The sequence below is a fragment of the Grammomys surdaster genome, unplaced genomic scaffold, assembly GCF_004785775.1.
Source record: "Grammomys surdaster isolate TR1022 unplaced genomic scaffold, NIH_TR_1.0 126278, whole genome shotgun sequence".
NCBI classification, from domain to species: Eukaryota; Metazoa; Chordata; class Mammalia; order Rodentia; family Muridae; genus Grammomys; species Grammomys surdaster.
In genome coordinates, this window is record NW_021621078.1 from 6,060,427 (window position 1) to 6,079,686 (window position 19,260).

General features: G+C 38.4%; 1 protein-coding gene across 1 annotated transcript in view; it reads left to right on the top strand.

The window, feature by feature from the left end:
• Cpd (carboxypeptidase D) overlaps positions 1–19,260 on the top strand; it is a 67,131-nt gene that overhangs the window by 1,522 nt on the left and 46,349 nt on the right. Inside the window, exon 2 of the mRNA XM_028759331.1 lies at positions 5,041–5,288. Coding sequence (XP_028615164.1) covers positions 5,041–5,288 — 248 coding nt within the window. The remainder of the gene's footprint in view (positions 1–5,040; positions 5,289–19,260) is intronic.

Sequence of the window (19,260 nt, forward strand, 5' to 3'; positions counted from 1 at the left end):
AGTACAGCCAGTCATTTACATCGGTAACATTTAAGCACTGTGTAGGGTTTTAAAAGGTTAAAAAGTAGAAGTATGAGGACCTTCAGAAACTAGTATGTAACAAGAGCGTGTTATAAATATATATGAGAGGTTTCCTCTGTTAAAACTTGACAGAAACTGTTCCCCATGACAAAATGTGCATGAGCAGTAAACTTAAGACTCCCTATCTCTTGGAGAGGCTATGGTCTGATTCTTCAGAGATGAATAGTAAGAGGAATGAAGGAAGACGGTACTTACTCCAGATGGAATCATGTCTGAAGTAAACCTGTACCTCTTTCCTTTCTTGAGCACCAGGTTTGCCAGCATACTCCCCATTTATATCTTTGTAAGGCTTTTGAGGGCAATAGTAATGATCTTTGTATCTTGAATTGAAGGTGTTTTGATTGACAGATGAGCCAACGGTAAAGTGAAGAAAGACATTTCTCTGTGAGGCTTGGAATCATTTCTTACATAGCCAGGCTTTGGACTTGATATGTAGCCACGTATGACGTGAGCTCCTGCTCTTCCTCCTTTTGCTATAGCTAGGATTATAGGCATGTACTACCAGCCTTGGTTTATGTCATGCCTGTGGTTGAAACCAGGGCATCATGCATGCTAACAAGCACTGTACCAACTGGGCTACATACTGTCCTCCTGAAATGATTTCTTTTGTAAGATTTCAGTCATATATTATGAGATCTAGGAAAATTTGTGGACATTATGATAGCTCCAATGGTTTAATCACCTGCCTTTTACTTTACTAGTGTGTAGAAGGTCTCTTGTAGGTGCTTAACCCATTTACATGGTCTAGGACGGTTTCCTCTCCTCGACCATGGCAGACCTCTGAACAGCTGCATAAATTTGATTTTGATATGACAAACTGTCAGGTGCTATGGCAAGCTTTTTATTTTATTTTTCGTTGTTGTTTTGAGACAGGGTCTCACTATGTAGTCTTGGCTGGCCTGAAATTCACCATGTAGACCAGGCTAGCCTCAAACTTAGAGAGATACTCCTGCCTCTTCTGGAATTAAAGGTGCTTTTGTCATTGCCAGCTAGGGCCTTTTTTTTTTTTTTTTTTTTTTTTTTAAAAAAAAAAAAGCAAATCTGTCAACTGCACTTTTTCCTTTGCTTGGGGGTTTCAAATGTCCCATCACAACTGTTACAACTGTTGCCAGGAGTTTTGTCTTTGGTTGTTCTGTTGTGGCCAATGTGAAGAATTTTCCTGAGTCAGTCGCAAGGCAAAAATTCACACTCTGCTTAACTCTTCCAAATTAGTATCATTTAGTGAGTGATGCTGAGTCCCCCACGGCAGGGTCTTGTTGGCTTGTTGATGGGTGCTTGTGAGGTTTTTAAAAGCTCAGGACTCAGACTCTGTCTTGTGGCAGATTACGGTTTTTTTCCCCCCCTAAATATAACTCTAATAAAAAAGGAAAATTCATGCATAGCTTCAGTCTTAAAAAATGAACTCAAAATACATATTTTTTAATGATTAGTTAATAACAGAGGATGTTGAAGTGTAAATAAAATTTAAAACACAAGCACAATCAGAGATTGGTGGATGGGAGGGATATTAAAAAGAAAAACTTTTCATCCAGCTCGATTCTTCCTTTTCTTTCTTGTCTCTTCCTCTTCTTCCTCCTCCTCTTCCTTCTCCCTCCTTCTCTCTCTCTCCCTCCCTTTCTCCCTCTCTTTCTCTCTCTTTCTCTCTCTCTCTCTCTCTCTCATACTCTTTCTCTCTTTCTCCTAGATAGGGTTTTTGTGCGCAGCCCTGGCTGTCAAGCCTTGTGCTCAGAGATCCACCTCCCTCTCAAGAGCTAGAATTAAAGGTGTCCAACACCACCTCCCAGTGTATATTAAGTTTTTTATTGCTGGCATTTATAGTTCAGTAGTTCCTTATAGTTCCTTATCTATGTGGGGCCCTAAGCTGAAAGGTAAGGGAGAAAAGAAAGAAAATTTTGTTGTTATTTTTGAATATGTAAAACTCTAAGACTTATTTCTTTGGTTTATGAGGGTTGAACCTTGGGGCCTGGAAAGTATTCTACCACTGAGCTACATCCTAACCTTTGGTATACTTATAAAGAATGTTATCATGTTGGGTGTGGATACAGATTATTTTTGAGGGATATTGTATATTGATGTATAGGTTTTTTTTGGGTCTTTTTGTTATTTAAATATCAAATTCTCCATTTTTAAAGAGGTTGTTTATAGGACTATAGGAAGAATATAATAAAGTTAATTTAGAAGTTAATTTTTATTTTTTTATTTTTTTATTTTTATTTTTTGTTTTTTGTTTTTCAAGACAGGGTTTCTCTGTGTAGCCCTGGCTGCCCTGGAACTCACTCTGTAGACCAGGATGGCCTCGAACTCAGAAGTTAATTTTTAAAATATATAAAGATTCTTATTTTTAATATGGTATATTTAGTAACTTCTTTGAATCTTATGATACTGAAGTCAAACACTTGAATGGAAGATTGAATGAAGTCAAACAAGATTTGAATGGAAATCTTAAGAAAATCTTTCAAATAACATTGGAAATGACACACAAAGTGCTTTGACAAAGATACTAAAGAGTAGTCTTACAGCTTCTGTGACAGCTATTGCTTTGTTTTGAAATTGTCCCTAGAAGAGTGACATTGTATCTTAAAATTATGTAATTAGGATACAGAGAATCACATTTAATCACTTTCATAGATTACTAATGTTTCCTGGTTGTAAAAGTGTTTGAAACATCAGGTCATCTTTATGATGTTTCTAAGAAGTATTGCAACAGTGTTGAACAAAAGGATCTCTCATTTAGTAGAGTTTTAACCTAAAATATGTAAAGTAGTGCACCCCACTTTCATAGACTATTCAGGGCTTTTCTGTTGTTGTTGGTATGTATTTTTAATGTCTGCAATAGTATTCAGCTCATAGTTGTTAAAGAAGTGCCTGAACCAGAAGTAAATGGAGGATAAAAAAGGCCTTGTTGTTGTAGAAATACAGCCAGAAGTTTGTAGTAATGGTTTGAAATACAACCAGAAAGTAAATGGTTAAGACATTAGCTAGGTGGAATTAGAAAGCTAGAGTGTGATAACCTGTGCTGTTCCTGTGTTGTTCTGTTACTCAAGGAGTGGCAGTGGCAGTCAGAAGTAGAATGAAACTATGACCAGGATGCTAGAGAGCTCCAAAAAAACAAACATCTGTTGAGAAGCTGGCATGCAGTTGCACTCAGTGTCTCTTGTGTGTTGTTTTTAGTAGTTGTAAAAATTCTGAGTGGTGGTCGAATATTCACATTTTATAGATGAGATAGACATGGGGATTTAGAGGCAATGACTTCTGATCACATTACTGTTGGATAACAGCTCTGGGGGACATTTGCTTAGCTCCAGAGCTAGTACCAATGCCGCTACACTGAAGGTCATTCTCTGATGTCTGGAAAGGCGCTAATGAAAACTGTATTCATTTTAAACTAATCCCCTTTATCATCAATTGTCTTTATCATCTTTGGCTAAGTTCTTCCTTCTGTTACAAACAACATTCATTGTTTGTCCACCTCAGAGATGGTACTGATCATGCCTAAAGTAGCCTTTCAGATTACACATATGATACTTTTAGTTTTCTTTCAAGCTTATAGAGAGAAATGTTTAGACTATCAAAAGGTCAGTTTATTACAACTACAAGTAACAAGGCACAGGAGAATTCTAGTCAGAATGCAAAGAGAAAATATTTAATCTCTATTTGTAGTAATGGTTTGAACAGTTACGTAAGGGAAGGATGTGCAAAGAGAACGCGTGCCTTTAGTTTTCTCCTCAGAGGGAGCTCTTGTGATCTTCCGTAGCTATAAATTGGACCTCATTAGTGGTTCACTTAGAAGTAAAAAGAGGCTGGGGCTGTAGCTCAGTGTTACAGTGTGTGGCTAATACAAGCGTGGCTTGTTTCGTCCCCAGAACCCACCCCCACCCCAAGTAGAATTGTTTTCTTTTCAATAGAAACCCCCTTGTCTGTGTCAGTTTGTTAGCTAGTGGCCCAGGCAGAAACCTCGGCAGAGGATGGCTCTATATTGTTTTTCTCTGAAAGAATCTCACTGTATCAGATGGGTTTTTTCCTGAGTCTTTTCAACTTTGCATCTTTCTTAAAAATATAATTAGGTATAAGGATTTTGTGAAACTGGAATCAGATAAAATATATTGTGTTTTAAATTAGATGTCTTATCCTGAAATTTTTCTTTGGGCAGTAAGTATACAGAACATAATGTTATTAACTTACCTCTTGTATTCAACAAGTATGTATTATATTAGCCACTTTTCCTATGAAATTGACACATTATGAAACGTAAGTTCAGGGTTACACTATATGAAATTGTCACTTTTGTAGATAGAAAAAAAATTCTGGCAAGTTCTTGTAGGTCAATCTAATTAATGAATTTGAAATTCCTCATGTAAAACACTTCCTAAAACATTAGTTAATGCTGTATTATTCAGCAACATATTCAATAATGTAAGTACTTATGGTTAACTTGAAATGTAGAAGCAGAGTGATTGATTGATTTATTATTGATTGATTGGTTACTGAAGATCAAACCTGGGGCTTATGCATACTAGGCAAGTATTCAACCACTAAACTATATCTTTAGTTCTGCAATTTTAAATAACTTTTTATATTTATTTATATGTGTGGGAGAGCACACATGTCAAGTGTGGGTGTAGGTCAGACAACAACTTTTGGGACTCAGTTCTCCCATCTACTACTATGGGTCCTGAGGGTTAAACCAAAGGCACTAGGCTTAGTGGCAGGTATCCACTGAGCCATCTTGCCAGCCCCAAGATAGGTATTTGATTTGTGGAGCTGGCGCATAGAGTCATTGTGTAGCATGTGCCCAGGCCCTGGGTTCGTCCTCAGGACTGAATGAATGAATGAATGAAAAAAAAAGAATAAAGGAAGAAAAAAACCCGAATTTATTTGAAAGACCCTGTGGAAGTTTTAAATGCTTGGTATTTTCTGTATCTTTTAAAGGTGATATGTAATTTGATTGTGTTTTCAAAGGTTTGTGCTTTCTGGAAATCTTCATGGTGGCTCAGTGGTAGCAAGCTATCCTTTTGATGATTCTCCGGAGCATAAGACCACTGGAATCTATAGCAAAACCTCCGATGATGAAGTCTTTAGATACTTGGCAAAAGCTTATGCTTCTAACCACCCTATAATGAAAACTGGTGAACCCCATTGTCCAGGAGATGAAGACGAGACTTTCAAAGATGGGATCACGAACGGTGCACACTGGTATGATGTGGAAGGTATGCAGCAAAGCACTGACACTGTTGTGTTTCCCTCTGTTGGTCTAGCTTTCTTACATGTATTCTGAATGCAAGAGGGAATGTGGAATTTCAGTTCTGAAACAGGTTATTTCTTTGTATGTTTGAAGTTTCCAAAACTACATCAAAATTTAGAGACGAACACAGAAATATGTACTATCTCCATTTAAATTCACCCGCTGTTCTCTTACCCCATATGCTCTGCCTCCCCACCTATATATACATGCTCCCCCACACAGTCTTTCCCCAGACCATTCAAACATATGTTGCTGACAGATCTCTCAAGTTCCTCAGTGCTTGGAAGAACAAGCACAGAGACTTTCTTTTGCCATGCACCATTCCCGTACCTGAGAGACCAGTAGTAAGTCAGCGCTATCATCCACATGCTGCCTGGAATTTTCTTGTCACCAAGGAATTATAGTTCTTTTTTTCTCCAAATCCAGGATCTGGTCAAGGCTCAGCCATTGTATTTGATCTAGTTAAGAATCCCGGCAGGAGCCAGCAAGAAGCCCTGGGTCCAAGGAAGCTCGATGCCCCAGTATAGGGGAATGCCAAGGCAGGGAGTCGGGAGTGGGTGGTGGGTGAGTGAGCACCCTCATAGAAGCAGGGGGAGGGAGGATGGGATAGGGAGTTTCCAGAGGGGAAACCGGGAAAAGGGATAACATTTGAAATCTAAATAAATAAAATATCCAATAAAAAATATTAAAAAAATAAAATATACAAACAAGGTCAAATAATTTCACACAAAAGGAAATGGCAAATATAAAAAAATGGAGGAAATAACCATTAGGAAATATGACTTGGAGTAATTATCTCAGTAAAAGTGTTTTGGTGAAAATATCTTCAATTTTTTTATTATATCTACACTGATATATTTAATTAATTCTTATGTTTTATTTACTCCAATACATATTAATATTTACTTTTATATATATCCTTTATGTATACTGCACATGTATGTTTTATAAAAATAAACCAATCTTTGTATAATATATTACATAATGAAAAAGATTAAAAAGCAAAATAAATAAATATTCTATATTTATATTTTAATATAAATATATTAAAATTCAAGATTATATATTATATTTTAATATATATCATAATTTATATAAAATTGTTTATATAAATATACACATTTATTATAATTTATATAATATACTACACAAATATATTTAAATGTGATATATTTATATGTTATAAATATTATATAAATATAACATACACACACATATATATAATATATATACAATATATATGTATATATTATATTATATATTATATATTATATATTATATAATAAACCAATCTTTTTATATATATATATCAGAAAATTTGCCATTCTGGTTTCTTTGCTTGCTCATGCATGTGGATGCCTGTTTTTGTGAAACTTTTTGTGGTGTTGAGGAATCAAACTCCAGGGGCCCAGTCAACCTAGACAAGTCCTTTATCACATCAGTCCAACCATTCCAGCCGTGACCTCATCTTGCCTCCAGTGTCCTGAGTACTGAGGTTACATGGTTATACCACAATGCTTGGCCAATTTTCTAGGTATAAGACTACAGTGATAGTAAGAACATTCACAGTGTTGTATATCCATTACTGTCTATTTTCAGAACATTTTTATCACCTCAGATACTCTGTAATGATTAGGTAATTCCTATTATTTCCCTTTTCCTAGTTACAGGGAACTGTTAATCTATTTCCTAACTCTGTGAATTTGCCTGTCCTAGATAGTTCATATAATTAAAGTCAGAAACTATTTGTACTTTTGCATCTAGTGAGCCTCACTTACCATAATGTTCTCAAGATTCATCCATTCTGTATCATGTACCAGAACATCATTTCTTTGTGTAGTTAAATAGTATTCTCTCTATATAACATACATATCATATATGCACAGATATGTAAAAGATTTTCTATTTATTCTCTGTTGGTGGCACTGAGTCATTTCTACTTCATTGTTGAGTAATGCCATAGTGAACACTATTGTACGAGTAAATGTCTGAGTCCTCAGTCTCAATTCTTGGTATATATGGCTAGGTGTAGAACTGCCGGGTCATGATTAGTTTTGTATTTAGCTTTTAAGAGGGCATCAAACTCTTTCCCATAGTGATCATAGCATTTACTTTCCTAGAAGAAATACATAAAGGTTCCAGTTTTTCATAGAATACTATTTTAACAGATTATTAAGGTCTGGGTAGATGCCTACGTGGATAAAATGCTTGTGAAATAAATCTCCAGAACTCACAAAACCTTACAGATGGATCTGTGGCCCATCTGTATTCCCAGAGTTCCAGAAACAGACAGGGATCCCCTGGACTAGCTAGGTTAGCTGAATTGAGTTCAGCAAGAGACCTTGCCCAGTAAATAAACTGGACAGTGAAAGAGGACGCCTGATGTCAACCTCTTGTCTCCACACACATGTGCATGCACACCCTCAATCGAATGCAGTTGTATGCATGGCCATCTCTAAATGCATGTGCCTACATGGATATACACCCTACACACTCTCTCAGAAAGTTATTAAAACAAGCTTGAATTGTTTGCCTTTCTTTTAAAAGCCATGAAAGTGGGGCTAGAGAAATGGCTCATCAGGTAAGAGCACTTTCTGCTCTTCCAAAGGTTTGATTCCTCATCTCCACATGACAGCTCACATCTATCCACAACTGTCTGATGTGTCTGTAACTCCAGTTCCAGGGGTTCTGTAGCCCTCTTCTGGCCTCTAAGTGCAACAGGTACTCATGGTGTACAGACATACATACAGGCAAAATACCAATACTTATGAAAGGTAAATAATAAATTAAAAATCATGAAAAATAGCTACTGTTTTAAATTTTCAGAATAATAAAGCACAATGCAGAAGTGGATCTAGAAGATGGCTCAGGAAGTAAGAGCACTTACTTTGAAAGCAAGAGGACTTGAGTTCAAATCCCTAGCACCCACATAGTAGCCCTGTGTAGCATGTGTGTCTGTGTCCTAACCTTGGCAGATGGAGGATCCTGGAAACTTAACTGAACAGATAATCTTCAGGTTCAGTGAGAGACCCACTGTGGAGCCCGAGAGAGGAAGCTATTGACATCTTCTTTCTTCACACCCTCTCTTCACACATATGGGGCATTCCTCACCTGCACACAAATAATATACAGAAAGAAGCTAGACATGCTGGTGCAGATACATCCCCAGTACTCAGAAAACCAAGGTAGCAGGATCACAGTCTGAGCCAGCCTGAGCTACACAGCTAGCCTGCCTTAAAAAAATCTTGAAAACTTAAGCAGGAGTAGTTCAATTTAAAGGAATGTCATTAGAGCCCTCGATGAGATGCTGTGGTGCTCTTTACTTTTCTGCTGGCAATCTCATTTTAGAACACCTTGTGACATATCTCTTCATTCATTCACCTTTATTTATGTCTTTGAGATCTTTGTTTTTTGTTGTTGTTTGTTTTTTGAGACAGGGTCTCACCATGTAACTCGGTGTAGACCAGTCTGGTCTCAAACCCAGACTCTCCCGCCTTTCCCTCCCAGGTGCTGGGGTCACAGTCGTGTGCTATCATGCCTGCCTAATCACTTTCTGATTTTTGTTTTTGTTTTGCTTGTCTTTTTGTTTTGTTTTGTTTTTCAAGACAGGGCTTCTTTGTGTAGTCCTGGCTATCCTGGAACTCACTCTGTAGACCAGGCTGGCCTCGAACTCAGAAATCTGCCTGCCTCTGACTCCCAAGCGCTAGGATTAAAGGTGTGCGCCACCACTGCCCGGCCTCTTTTTGATTTTTTATGTCTAGCTGCATATACTGAAAATGAATCCTAAATTAGAGGACTGAATACCTTCTAAAATGCCCTGTAGTTTCTATCCATATTTTATGTGTTACAAACATCTACAACAAGACTGAAATATTTAGCAGCTAATCTATTCCCTCATTAAAGTTGGACGTTGTTTGAAAACCACTGATAAGGAACGTACTTTAATGTGTAATATTTATAGGTCAGTCTTCAGAAATAAATTGATTAATATCTAACTTTGTGAACCAGTAGTTTTGTGAGTCGGTCAAGTTATTATATGAATTAGAGATATTACTTAAGATAATGGGATGAATGATAAGTTACCTTATCTTTTTGGTTAAAAAAAAAGCACCTTAAAAGGTTAAAAAAATAATTTATAATTGACCATTGAATGAAGCATAGACTAAAACACAGTTTGAAAAATAACCATGCAATTTTCAGAGAAAAGAAGTATACTTTGCAACATAGTCACAGATTATTCCATTAAGCCAGTTATGAAGTGTCTCTGTTTCTCCCCACCTCTGAGGAAGCTAAGCTTTGTGGCTGGCATTGTTCATTGTTTTGTGAGCATCAACATCCCTCTTGTGTGAGTTGACCAGTCAGATGCGCTGACCAGTCAGATGCGCTGTGTCGTCTCTACAGTAGCTAGCTTCTCTTCCTGCCATAGAAACTGCTTCCTAAAGAGAAAGCCGTGCTGGCTCTAGTAGCTTGATCAGGATAAAATCATCTTGTTTATCTCATGCAGGACCAAAGGGAGATGTAAAACCTGTGACTGGGCATATTCTCAAGGCCGGATGTCCTGGAATGGTTTCACCAATACTCTGTGTGATGTACTTATGAATTCCTCCTCAAAGAAGTGTAGTCATCTTAGAGCTGAAAATGAATATATTGATCTAGTTTGGTCCTTTTTTGCTTTATAAAAATCCAAGGACTAAGAGATGAACTCATTTACACAATATAGCTATTCACTTAGTAAATGTTCCTGAGTGCTTGCCATGTTCCATATTCTGCTCTAGGCAGTAGGGACACAGTAAGAGCAGAGCTGAGACAGTTGCTACTTGCAAGGATCAGATAGCAGATAAGTAGTGTGGGAGTGGGGTGATGTGGCTGCCGCCACCTTCATGTTGCTTGCCAAGGCTGACACGCATGCTTAGCTGCCCATAAGTAGCCCTGGCTTCTCTCAACATGTCTTTCAAACCCACAGGATCCGGGTAGGGAATGGCTGAGTGATTGTGAGAGTCTAGCCAGGAGATTTAACCAGCCCAGTGCTGAGTCCCCTGCCATTGGCATGCCTTTCCCTCACTATTTCTTTTGTTCTTGCTTGACTGTGTATTGTTTTTTAAGACTGAACTAGAGACTGAACCCAGGATTTTGTGCACACTAGCAGCATTCTGCCATTGAGCTACATCCTTAGCCCTCCTTTAAAGTTTAAATTTCTCTTAAGATTTATTTTTATATGTGTTAATGTTTGGATGTTTGGATGTATACCACATGCATGCCTGGTGCCTGAGGAGGCCAAGGAGTGAGTCCAGTCCCCTGGAGCTGGACTTAAAGACAGTTGTAAGCCACTATGTGAGTGCTGAGAACTCAGTCTGTGTCTTCTGCAAGAGCAGCCAGTGCTGACCACAGAGTCACCTCTCTAGCCTCTAAATTCTGTTTGGAGACAGAGTCTCACTAAGTTGCCCAGGCTTGAATTGAGCTTGATCCTCCTGTCTCAGCCACCTGAGTAGCCATCTTGAATGTTTTAAGACATAAAAGTTAGCTGATGGCTTAATATGTATATTCCAAATCATATTTAATGAAATTGGGCTGTAGTTTGGGTCACCTTTTAAAGAGTTTCCATCTTTAAGGACTGGGGAGATAGCACATGCATCTGAATTTTATATAAAAAATGCCAAGTGTAGTGGTGTGTGGCTTATCATCCCAACCCTGGGAAGTCAGGGGAAGAGGAGGATCCTTGGGGCTTGCTGGCCAACCATTCTAGCTTCATTGGTGAGCACCAGACCAGTGAGAGACCTTTCTGGAAGGTGGACTGTGTTCTTAAGGATGAACTTGAGATTGTCCTTTGATCCCCACTTACATACATGCGCGCGTGCACACACACACAAACAAGAAGGAATCTTTCTATATATAGTTAAGGAAAGGCAAGTAACCCAAGACTATAATTGAAATGATTTTACCAAAATCACCATTCTGTGTAAATGTTAGCACCATCTAGGGCAGGACATGGTTATATTTTACCTGCCCACAGACACAGGCATAGAGGCTAAGAGCAGAGCCTTGGAATCTGACAGTTTGAGTTTCAATTCTGTGTGTCTATAGATGTGAGAGATTAGTTGATCTTTAACATGTTAATGAATTCTTTCACTCTCGATCCCTATATATAAAATAAAGATAAAACAGTATGATCCGCTTCATAGGAATATGAGGTTCAGCTGAGAACTATTTTAAGCATTTAGCTTTGCGTCAGGCACTGTTAACTACTTCTCTCTGCAAGAGCTCCCACTTCACTGGGGCAGGATTTCGATTTTATTTGGTATTTTATTTCCTTGACTTTGAATCATGTCTTGTATATAGAAGGCAAATAGTACATCTTTTGTGAATACTTGAATAAACAAATTCTTGTTGTTCTTGTAAAAAATGGTTTACATAGTTTACAATATTAGACACCTGAACTTTGGACTCAAAATTCCTAAAAATATTCTTCCTACATTTATTCCTACCATGATAAAATAAGTTTGCCTTATGGTAGGTCATGGTGTTTTTGTTTTTTTTTATTTAATTTCACTAGCATCCTATAATATGAAATGTCTTTACATTTTTTAAATTATATGTATACCTATGTGTCTGTTCACCTGAGTGCTGCTGTCTTATCATCCCAGCACTGGGGAGGCAGAGGAGGAGAAGGGACTTGCTGGCCAACCATTCTACCTTAATTGGTGAGCTCCAGACCAGACCAGTGAGAGACCTTTCTGGAAGATGGACTGTGTTCTTGAGGACGAACTTTAGATTGTTCTCTGGTACCCACATACTAATGCCTGCATGCACACACACACACCCACACCACATGAACAGTCACACAAATGCATACATACACATAAGAATATATATATATATATATATAAAAATAAATTTAGAAAAGGCAAGAAACCCAAGACTGTAATTGAAATACTTTTACATTTTTAAAATTATGTGTATACCTATATGTTTGTACACGTGAGTGCTACTGTCTTTGGAGGCTGGGATAAAGTGTCTATTCCCTTGTAGCTGGAGTTCCTGGTGGTTGGGAGCTGTCTGGCATGGATGCTGGCCACCTAACTGGCTTCTCTACAAAGACTAACATTCACTGTTTGCCACTGAGTATCTCACCAGTCCCTTTCGGTTTCTTATATACACTTCATCAATGTGTATATATGTTAAAAACTTTTAAAAAAAAAAACTTCATGAGACAGTACCTAAATGTGGGGCTAGGGACGTACGTAGCTCGGTGGTAGAGCACTTACCGAGCACACGCAGGACCTTGGTCTCCCCATCACTGCACACATCTGATAACTAACTTGCCATTGTAATATATGTGCCATTTCTTCTAGTCTGTTCTATTTCATTTATTTTAAAAGTGTGTCTAAACCCACTAACATCTCTTACAACCCAGTAATGGGCAGTGGCCTCCAGCTCGAAACAGCTCTGCTCTTGATCACTGCTGCCATTGAACTGAATTAATTGCTTTCATTTTTTTTTCCTAATAGGAACTAACACCTTAGAATTTGCACATGATAACTCTTTTTTTCTTTTGTCCTGGCTTGTTTATATGCTGAGCTACAACTTACCTTGGGTTGTTTTCCCCATAATTTGAACGATTATTGAGACAGGAAATTACTCAGAAATATAGTCATCAGTCTCATGTGCTGTTCACATGGCTGCATTCTGTTACTAGTTGGGACAGCTGCTGTAATGCTTTATATCTATGGGGCTTTGCTCTGTTTCTTAAGCTGTTGTTAACATGGAACTGAGCCTTTTCAAAGGGCAATTATGATTTTTTTCCCCTTTCTTTGGAAGAAGGAAACATTGTATTGATTTTCGAGCCTTCTTCTTTCTGTTTTTATTCTTTCATGACTTATGAAATGTGAGCAGATAGCACATCACATACCCAGATACCACATACATGCTGGTTTGTAAAAGTGTGAACTCCTTGATCCTGTGGACATTCACATTCTTCCTCTAAATGACCATTACTCTGAACAGCACTAATGTGCTCTAAATACTGAAGTGTGCTGGCCTATGTCATTAAATAGAGAATATACCAGAAAACTGGATTCTAAAACAAAGAAAATATGCAATGCATAATTGAAAAAATTAACCACAGTATTTGCTGTTAATAAAAGATGGGTCCATAAGGATCATAAAGAGTTTAGTTTCTCTCAGTAGCTGTTCAGTCATGAAGACTAGTGGATCCAAATAGCAGAGACAAACCAGTCTGACCTGAAGAACGTATGCAGAGAGCACTGCTTCATGGCTGGTTTCCTGAAGTCTGTTTACTAATCTGAGGTATAGTTGACAGGCTTAGGAAGTGTGTGTCAGGGTCTTACAAGTGTGGATTTGTATTTAAAGCTATGCAGTAAAAACAAAACAACACATGGATGAAATCTGAAAGGTTCTGTGCCTGCTGTGCCTGCTGGTTTCACATTTCGTAGGATCAGGGCTGAGCTGCAACGGAGTCTGAGCCAACCTACTTATTGAGCCTTGTCCTCCGCCTCCACTGTGAGGAGGAGGACACTTCTTTTAATCACATAAAGGACTCTTTGTCCTTTGCAAATATGGACCTTTACAGGTGCCTCTAGGAAGCCTCCTAGTAACTCACTCTCCTGCCTTCACCCCACAACACCCTCTTCTTTAAAATCATGTTTGGCAGGGTAGCACTGCTCATTTCAGATTACTTTTAACTCTGTGTGGAAAGGGACAGAATCCTAGAGGAAGGGAACCTAGGGAGAGTTTTCATAGTTATCTGGAATCTGATCTCTTGATGATAAGTGCTTTATCCACAGGAATACACGGGAATGAAAGGGAATATGAGAGGCATAAGAAATAAAAATCAGGGATCCTGCATGAGTCTGAGCTAGGTCTTCTGCGTGTGTGTTCTAGTTGTGTAGCTTGGTCTTTCTGTGGGACTTGTAACAGTGGGAGCAGGCCTATCTCTGACTCTTTTGCCTGCTTTTGGGATCTTTTTTCTCCTACTGGGTTGCCTCATCCAGCCTTAATGTGGGGAAATGTGTGTAGTCTTATTGTAACTTGATATACCATGTTTGGTTGGCATCCCCAGAGGCCTGCTCTTTTCTGAAGGGAAAAAGAAGAAGTGTGGATTTGGGGAAGAGGGTGAAGGGGGCGGGGAAGCGGTGAAGACAGGAGGAAGGGAAACTGCAACCAATATGTAATATATTAGAGAAGAATAGATAAAACAAACAAATAAAAATTGTGCAAGATGAATCAAAAGACTAGTCCTGGTGAAGTGTCAAGGAGAACCCACAGAAAAGATCCACTGGAGCCCGACCTTGCTGTGGGAGAGGAGTGACAGCCAAGGTAGTACTTAATCTTCCAGTCACAAGTACCAAGGAGCTGGTAAGAAACATCTTCTAGAGCCTCAGCGGGATCAAAATGAAAAGAGGCTCAGGATTGTAAGACATGATGGGCATATGTCAGTCTACAGTTCTGAAAATGGAGTCCAGATGATTTCCTGGCATAATTTAATTGCTTAGAGTCAAAATCCAACTAGAACATAGTTGAACAGATGGGTGATTTTTCACCTCTGGAGTGAAAATGTTTGTAGCATTTTGCACCAGGAGGTTTTCATGAAGGAATGCTGACAATTCAAGCACCAAGCGTCAGGCTGTTCATGTCTCACAAGTATGATTGATAGTGAAATTTGTGTTAGAAATTGCTTTCGGTCTTAACTCATCTTGTACATTAAAGACCTGGTTGAAGCTTTCTTCCTTTTTCTTTCTCCTCTTAAATCTGAGTGCTATCTAATGTAAAAGGAAAAAAAAAGACATAAAACCATATTCAAACAGAACACTTGCTTCTTCTTGAGTCATGAGTTTGCTTCCGTGAGCTGTGCTCCACCCTAGAACAGAGCCTGACCTTTAGGATCAGCATACGTGTGTACTTTGTAATGTGATGATGGGCTCAGGAGAACCTTTCCCGCCTTCACCAAGAGAGAGCCACGTATGCTGGCTAGGATTCATCTCTCAGGGCTTCAGCTCATGTTTATGAATTAGATGTTTTCAGTCCATGACCTCTTTTCTGTGTAATTCAGATGATCGAGAACATTTTATAAGGAAGCATACAATTCAGAGATGTGAGAGAGTGTTGACCAAGTGGGCACGGAGACCAGGCAAGGCTGTGTAATTAGTCTCGTTCTTTAGAATCATATCATTAGCAAATATATATCTAGTGGGAGTGGTGAAGGAAATGGATGCTCACAGAAGGGACCCGAGTGCAAATACCGAGTTCTAGTAGGAATTGAACAACTTGGATTTAAAGACTTAAAATTGGGGGATTTTTTTTTTAAAGCACAGTTGGAGAGTCAGACAAATCTCTAAGTTCAAGGCCAGCCTAGTCTACAAAGTGACTTCTTCCAGGACAGCCAGGATTGCAAAGAAAAATTCTGCCTGCCTGAACCTGTACTTGTCATTCATTTGGCTCAGTGTTCCTCCTTAAACTTCTTAATGAATGTTGTATTCATTGACTTGTAGAAGTATCTTGGAATGCAGAATTATCATTTATTGTACATACAGAAATTGAAATTGTGAAAAATTCTTTCTACCTTTTGAAACTCTGAGAAGTCTGCCCTTCTCTGAAGTTAGGCTTTCCTATGCTTCAGTTACCAGCTGTCAGACATAGTCTGAAAGTCTTAAATGGAAAATTCCAGCCATAAGTGATTGATAAGCTTTAAATTATGCACTGATCTGAGTAGCACAATGGAATCTTACATCATTCTGCTTGTATCTTGCCTGGGACATGACTCATTCCTTTGATGAGAATATCCACACTGTGTACGCTCCCTGCCCAATAGTCTCTGGTTTCCACTTGGTTTTTCAAATATTGTGTGTTCCAGTTCAAATAATGCTCACATCACCTCCACACAAGAGAAATGAGTCTATTCCAGTAAGACAGTGGTACATTCCCGTGGCTTTCAGTATAGTATTTGTTACACTTGCTTGATTTTACCAGTTGCCGTTACTCTCTTACAGCACCTAGCTTAAAAATTAAGCAGGTACTGCGAGAGAATAGCAAAAACACTAATAAAATAAAACAAGGAGAGTTTCTGGAATGTTACCGGAAGAGGGGGAAAGTTGCTGGGGTTTTTAGTTGCTGTTGGGTTTGGTTTTTGTTTGTCTGTTTAGCTGGCTGGTTGGTTGGTTTTTTGAGGCAGGGTTTCTCTTTGTAGTCCTGGCTGTCCTGGAAGTCACTTTGTAGACTAGGCTGGTGTTGAACTTAGAGACTTGCCTGCCTCTCCAAGTGCCCAGCTTGATAGGTGCTGTTTAAACATGAAAGCTTCAGTTTAGGAGAGAAGAGTAAAGGGGTAATATTTTTCAATAAATTTCGACTGTTTTGAAGTCTCTCCTCTTCAAAGGCAGATCTCTGTGCTAAAAATCAGTGACAGGGACTTACTTGCTCTGTTACAGAGGCAAATTGAGTATCTGAAAGCGGATGAAGATGAGTTGGACAACAAAGAGTAATGGCTGAGTAGATCATTTGATCAGAGAACCTTTAGCTACCTATAGCAATTAATACTGGCATTGATAACAATTTGTTGTAGCACTGGACAGGTTCTAATAGTTACTTTGGAGGCTGGAGAGATGGCTCAGAGGTTAAGAGCCCTGACTGCTCTTCCTGAGGGCCTGGGTTTGGTTTCCTTTGGTGGCTCACAATCATCTGTAACTCCAGTACCAGGAGATCTCTTCTCTAGGTGGGCATTGTACACACAGGGTGCATAGACATACATGAAGGCAAAAATATCCATAAGCTTTTAAAATGAAAGAAAAATAAAATTCTAAAAATCAAGTTTCTTTGCCATTTTCATTAATTTGAATACGATTAAAGTAATGTTGAGTTTTATTTAACATTTTGTTATGCAGGATGTTATTTTGCTTACAACTGCTCAAATTTATGATTAAAACATTTGGATACCAACTCAATATCTGTCAGTAAGTTGGGAAGCTCGCTCAGCAGCTCAGTGCTTGCCTGATATCTTTAAGGCCCTGAGTTTGGTCCTCAGCACCACAGAAATCAATAATTTGTGAACTGTTGCATAATTTTTCAATTTAGTATGAGTGAGTTGAAGATCATTGGCTTGGATAACACCCTAGGAGATTAAGTGTTCATAGAGGCTTGTTTATTACAATTATTATTAAGACAAATAGCAGAGCCTTCCTACTTTTATTAAGATATTTTTATTGCCTTGAGGTATGCCTATAGCTGAATATTTTAGTCCCCAAATTTTCTTTGCCCATTTTCAGATGTTATTGTGAAGTCTGACATTTCTCCTTTATGTTGAGTCAAATTATATACTAGCCTTAAAAAAAAAAATAGGTAAATGTCTTGACTGAATTTGGCAGTGGCTGCTGGTGGTATCATCAGATCTATTTACGGATCAGTGGCTGCTTCCTGTTACAGTGAAGGCTAGCTTTGTGCAGATAGGTCTTGTGTTGATGAAAAACAAATCAAAACAACATATCCAAACCAACTACATATATTTCTTATACTTACAAGGTCTTTGATATTTAGTATTGGAAACACAATATTAAATTTAACACAGATGTCAACTGCTGCATATTTGTGGCATCTCACAAAAAATTCTTAAATTATTCATAAGTCAAATAGCATCTCCATTTGTTTCCAGGTTTTTAGCTAATTTTAGAGGAGATTTCTAAATTATGAATTGAAGCTGGTGACTAAAAACTTTTTGATTTTCTAAAGGTAGAATAGCTTTTTTTGTTGTTTAGCCCTGTGAAATAAGTTTGTTTTCTGTTCTTCTGAGTTATTAGAAAAATGTAGATTAAGGGAGGTAATGCAATATGTGAATTACCTTTCAAAAGTAGTCATAAGGAAAATGTACTTTCCTCTTATGAGGTTTTATCAAGAAAAAAAAAAAATACTTTGTGAGATCACTTTCCCCCATGGCCAGAGAACATACAGGACAGGACTTCCCTCCTTTAAACCTGTGTGTTTTGTGACCCAGGATGTGGTGTGTCTGATGAATGTTTGTATGTTTGGAAAGCATATGTACTCTGCTGCTGATGGGTAGGGACGGTATACACAGCCTTCAGACCTGTTCAGTTGCTGCTCTACGGATTCTCTACCCTCTGCTGCCCCTGCCCCTGTGTTCTGATGATTGCTGAAGAATGCTGAAGTAGAGTTGTGGATTTGTCTTCCTAGGGTTATCAGTTCTTGTCTCCTGTATTTTGAAGTCCTGATTTAGACACTCTCACTCTTAGGGTAGCTTGTCTTAGTGGAGTGACCCTTTATCATATCTTTTTATTCCTCTGGAGAGTACTTCATCTGACCTCATGGCTTTTCTTACTTTGTGTCTGTCTCCCTCTCCTCCTTCCTTTTCATATCTTCCCCTCTTCTTTCTCTTCTCCTTGTGTTCATCCTTGTGGTCCTAGGAATCCATCCCCAGACCTTGCACACGCTAGGTAAGCACTCTCCAGTGACCTAACATTCTAAGCCATTCGTCACTCATTAATTGTGTTCACGTAGCATCTTTTTTTCCAGGCCTTTTTGGTTTTGTTCTTACTTTAACTTATCTGTGCCACTACATGAAGTGACCTGATCTCCAGCAATGGTAATTCCTTTGGACAATTTCTTTTAGTTGATCTTCATAACCTCAGGCTGTGGTTGCCATCTGTCGCTGTTCTTTTGTTCTGTTTTGTTTGTAACATTTTCATTGAATATACAATCACTGCAGGTTTGGATTTATAAACAATTTTAATTAGTTCTATTATACCTCTGGTTTGGGGAGCTTGGGAGTAAAGCTACATTTTGAGATAAGCTGTTTTGTGTATCACAAGCTGGCTTTAAATTTACAGTCCTTCTGTCTCAGCCTTCTGATTGATGAGAAAGTAAAGTAGTTTGTGTGTGTGTGTGTGTGTGTGTGTGTGTGTGTGTGTGTGTGTGTGTGT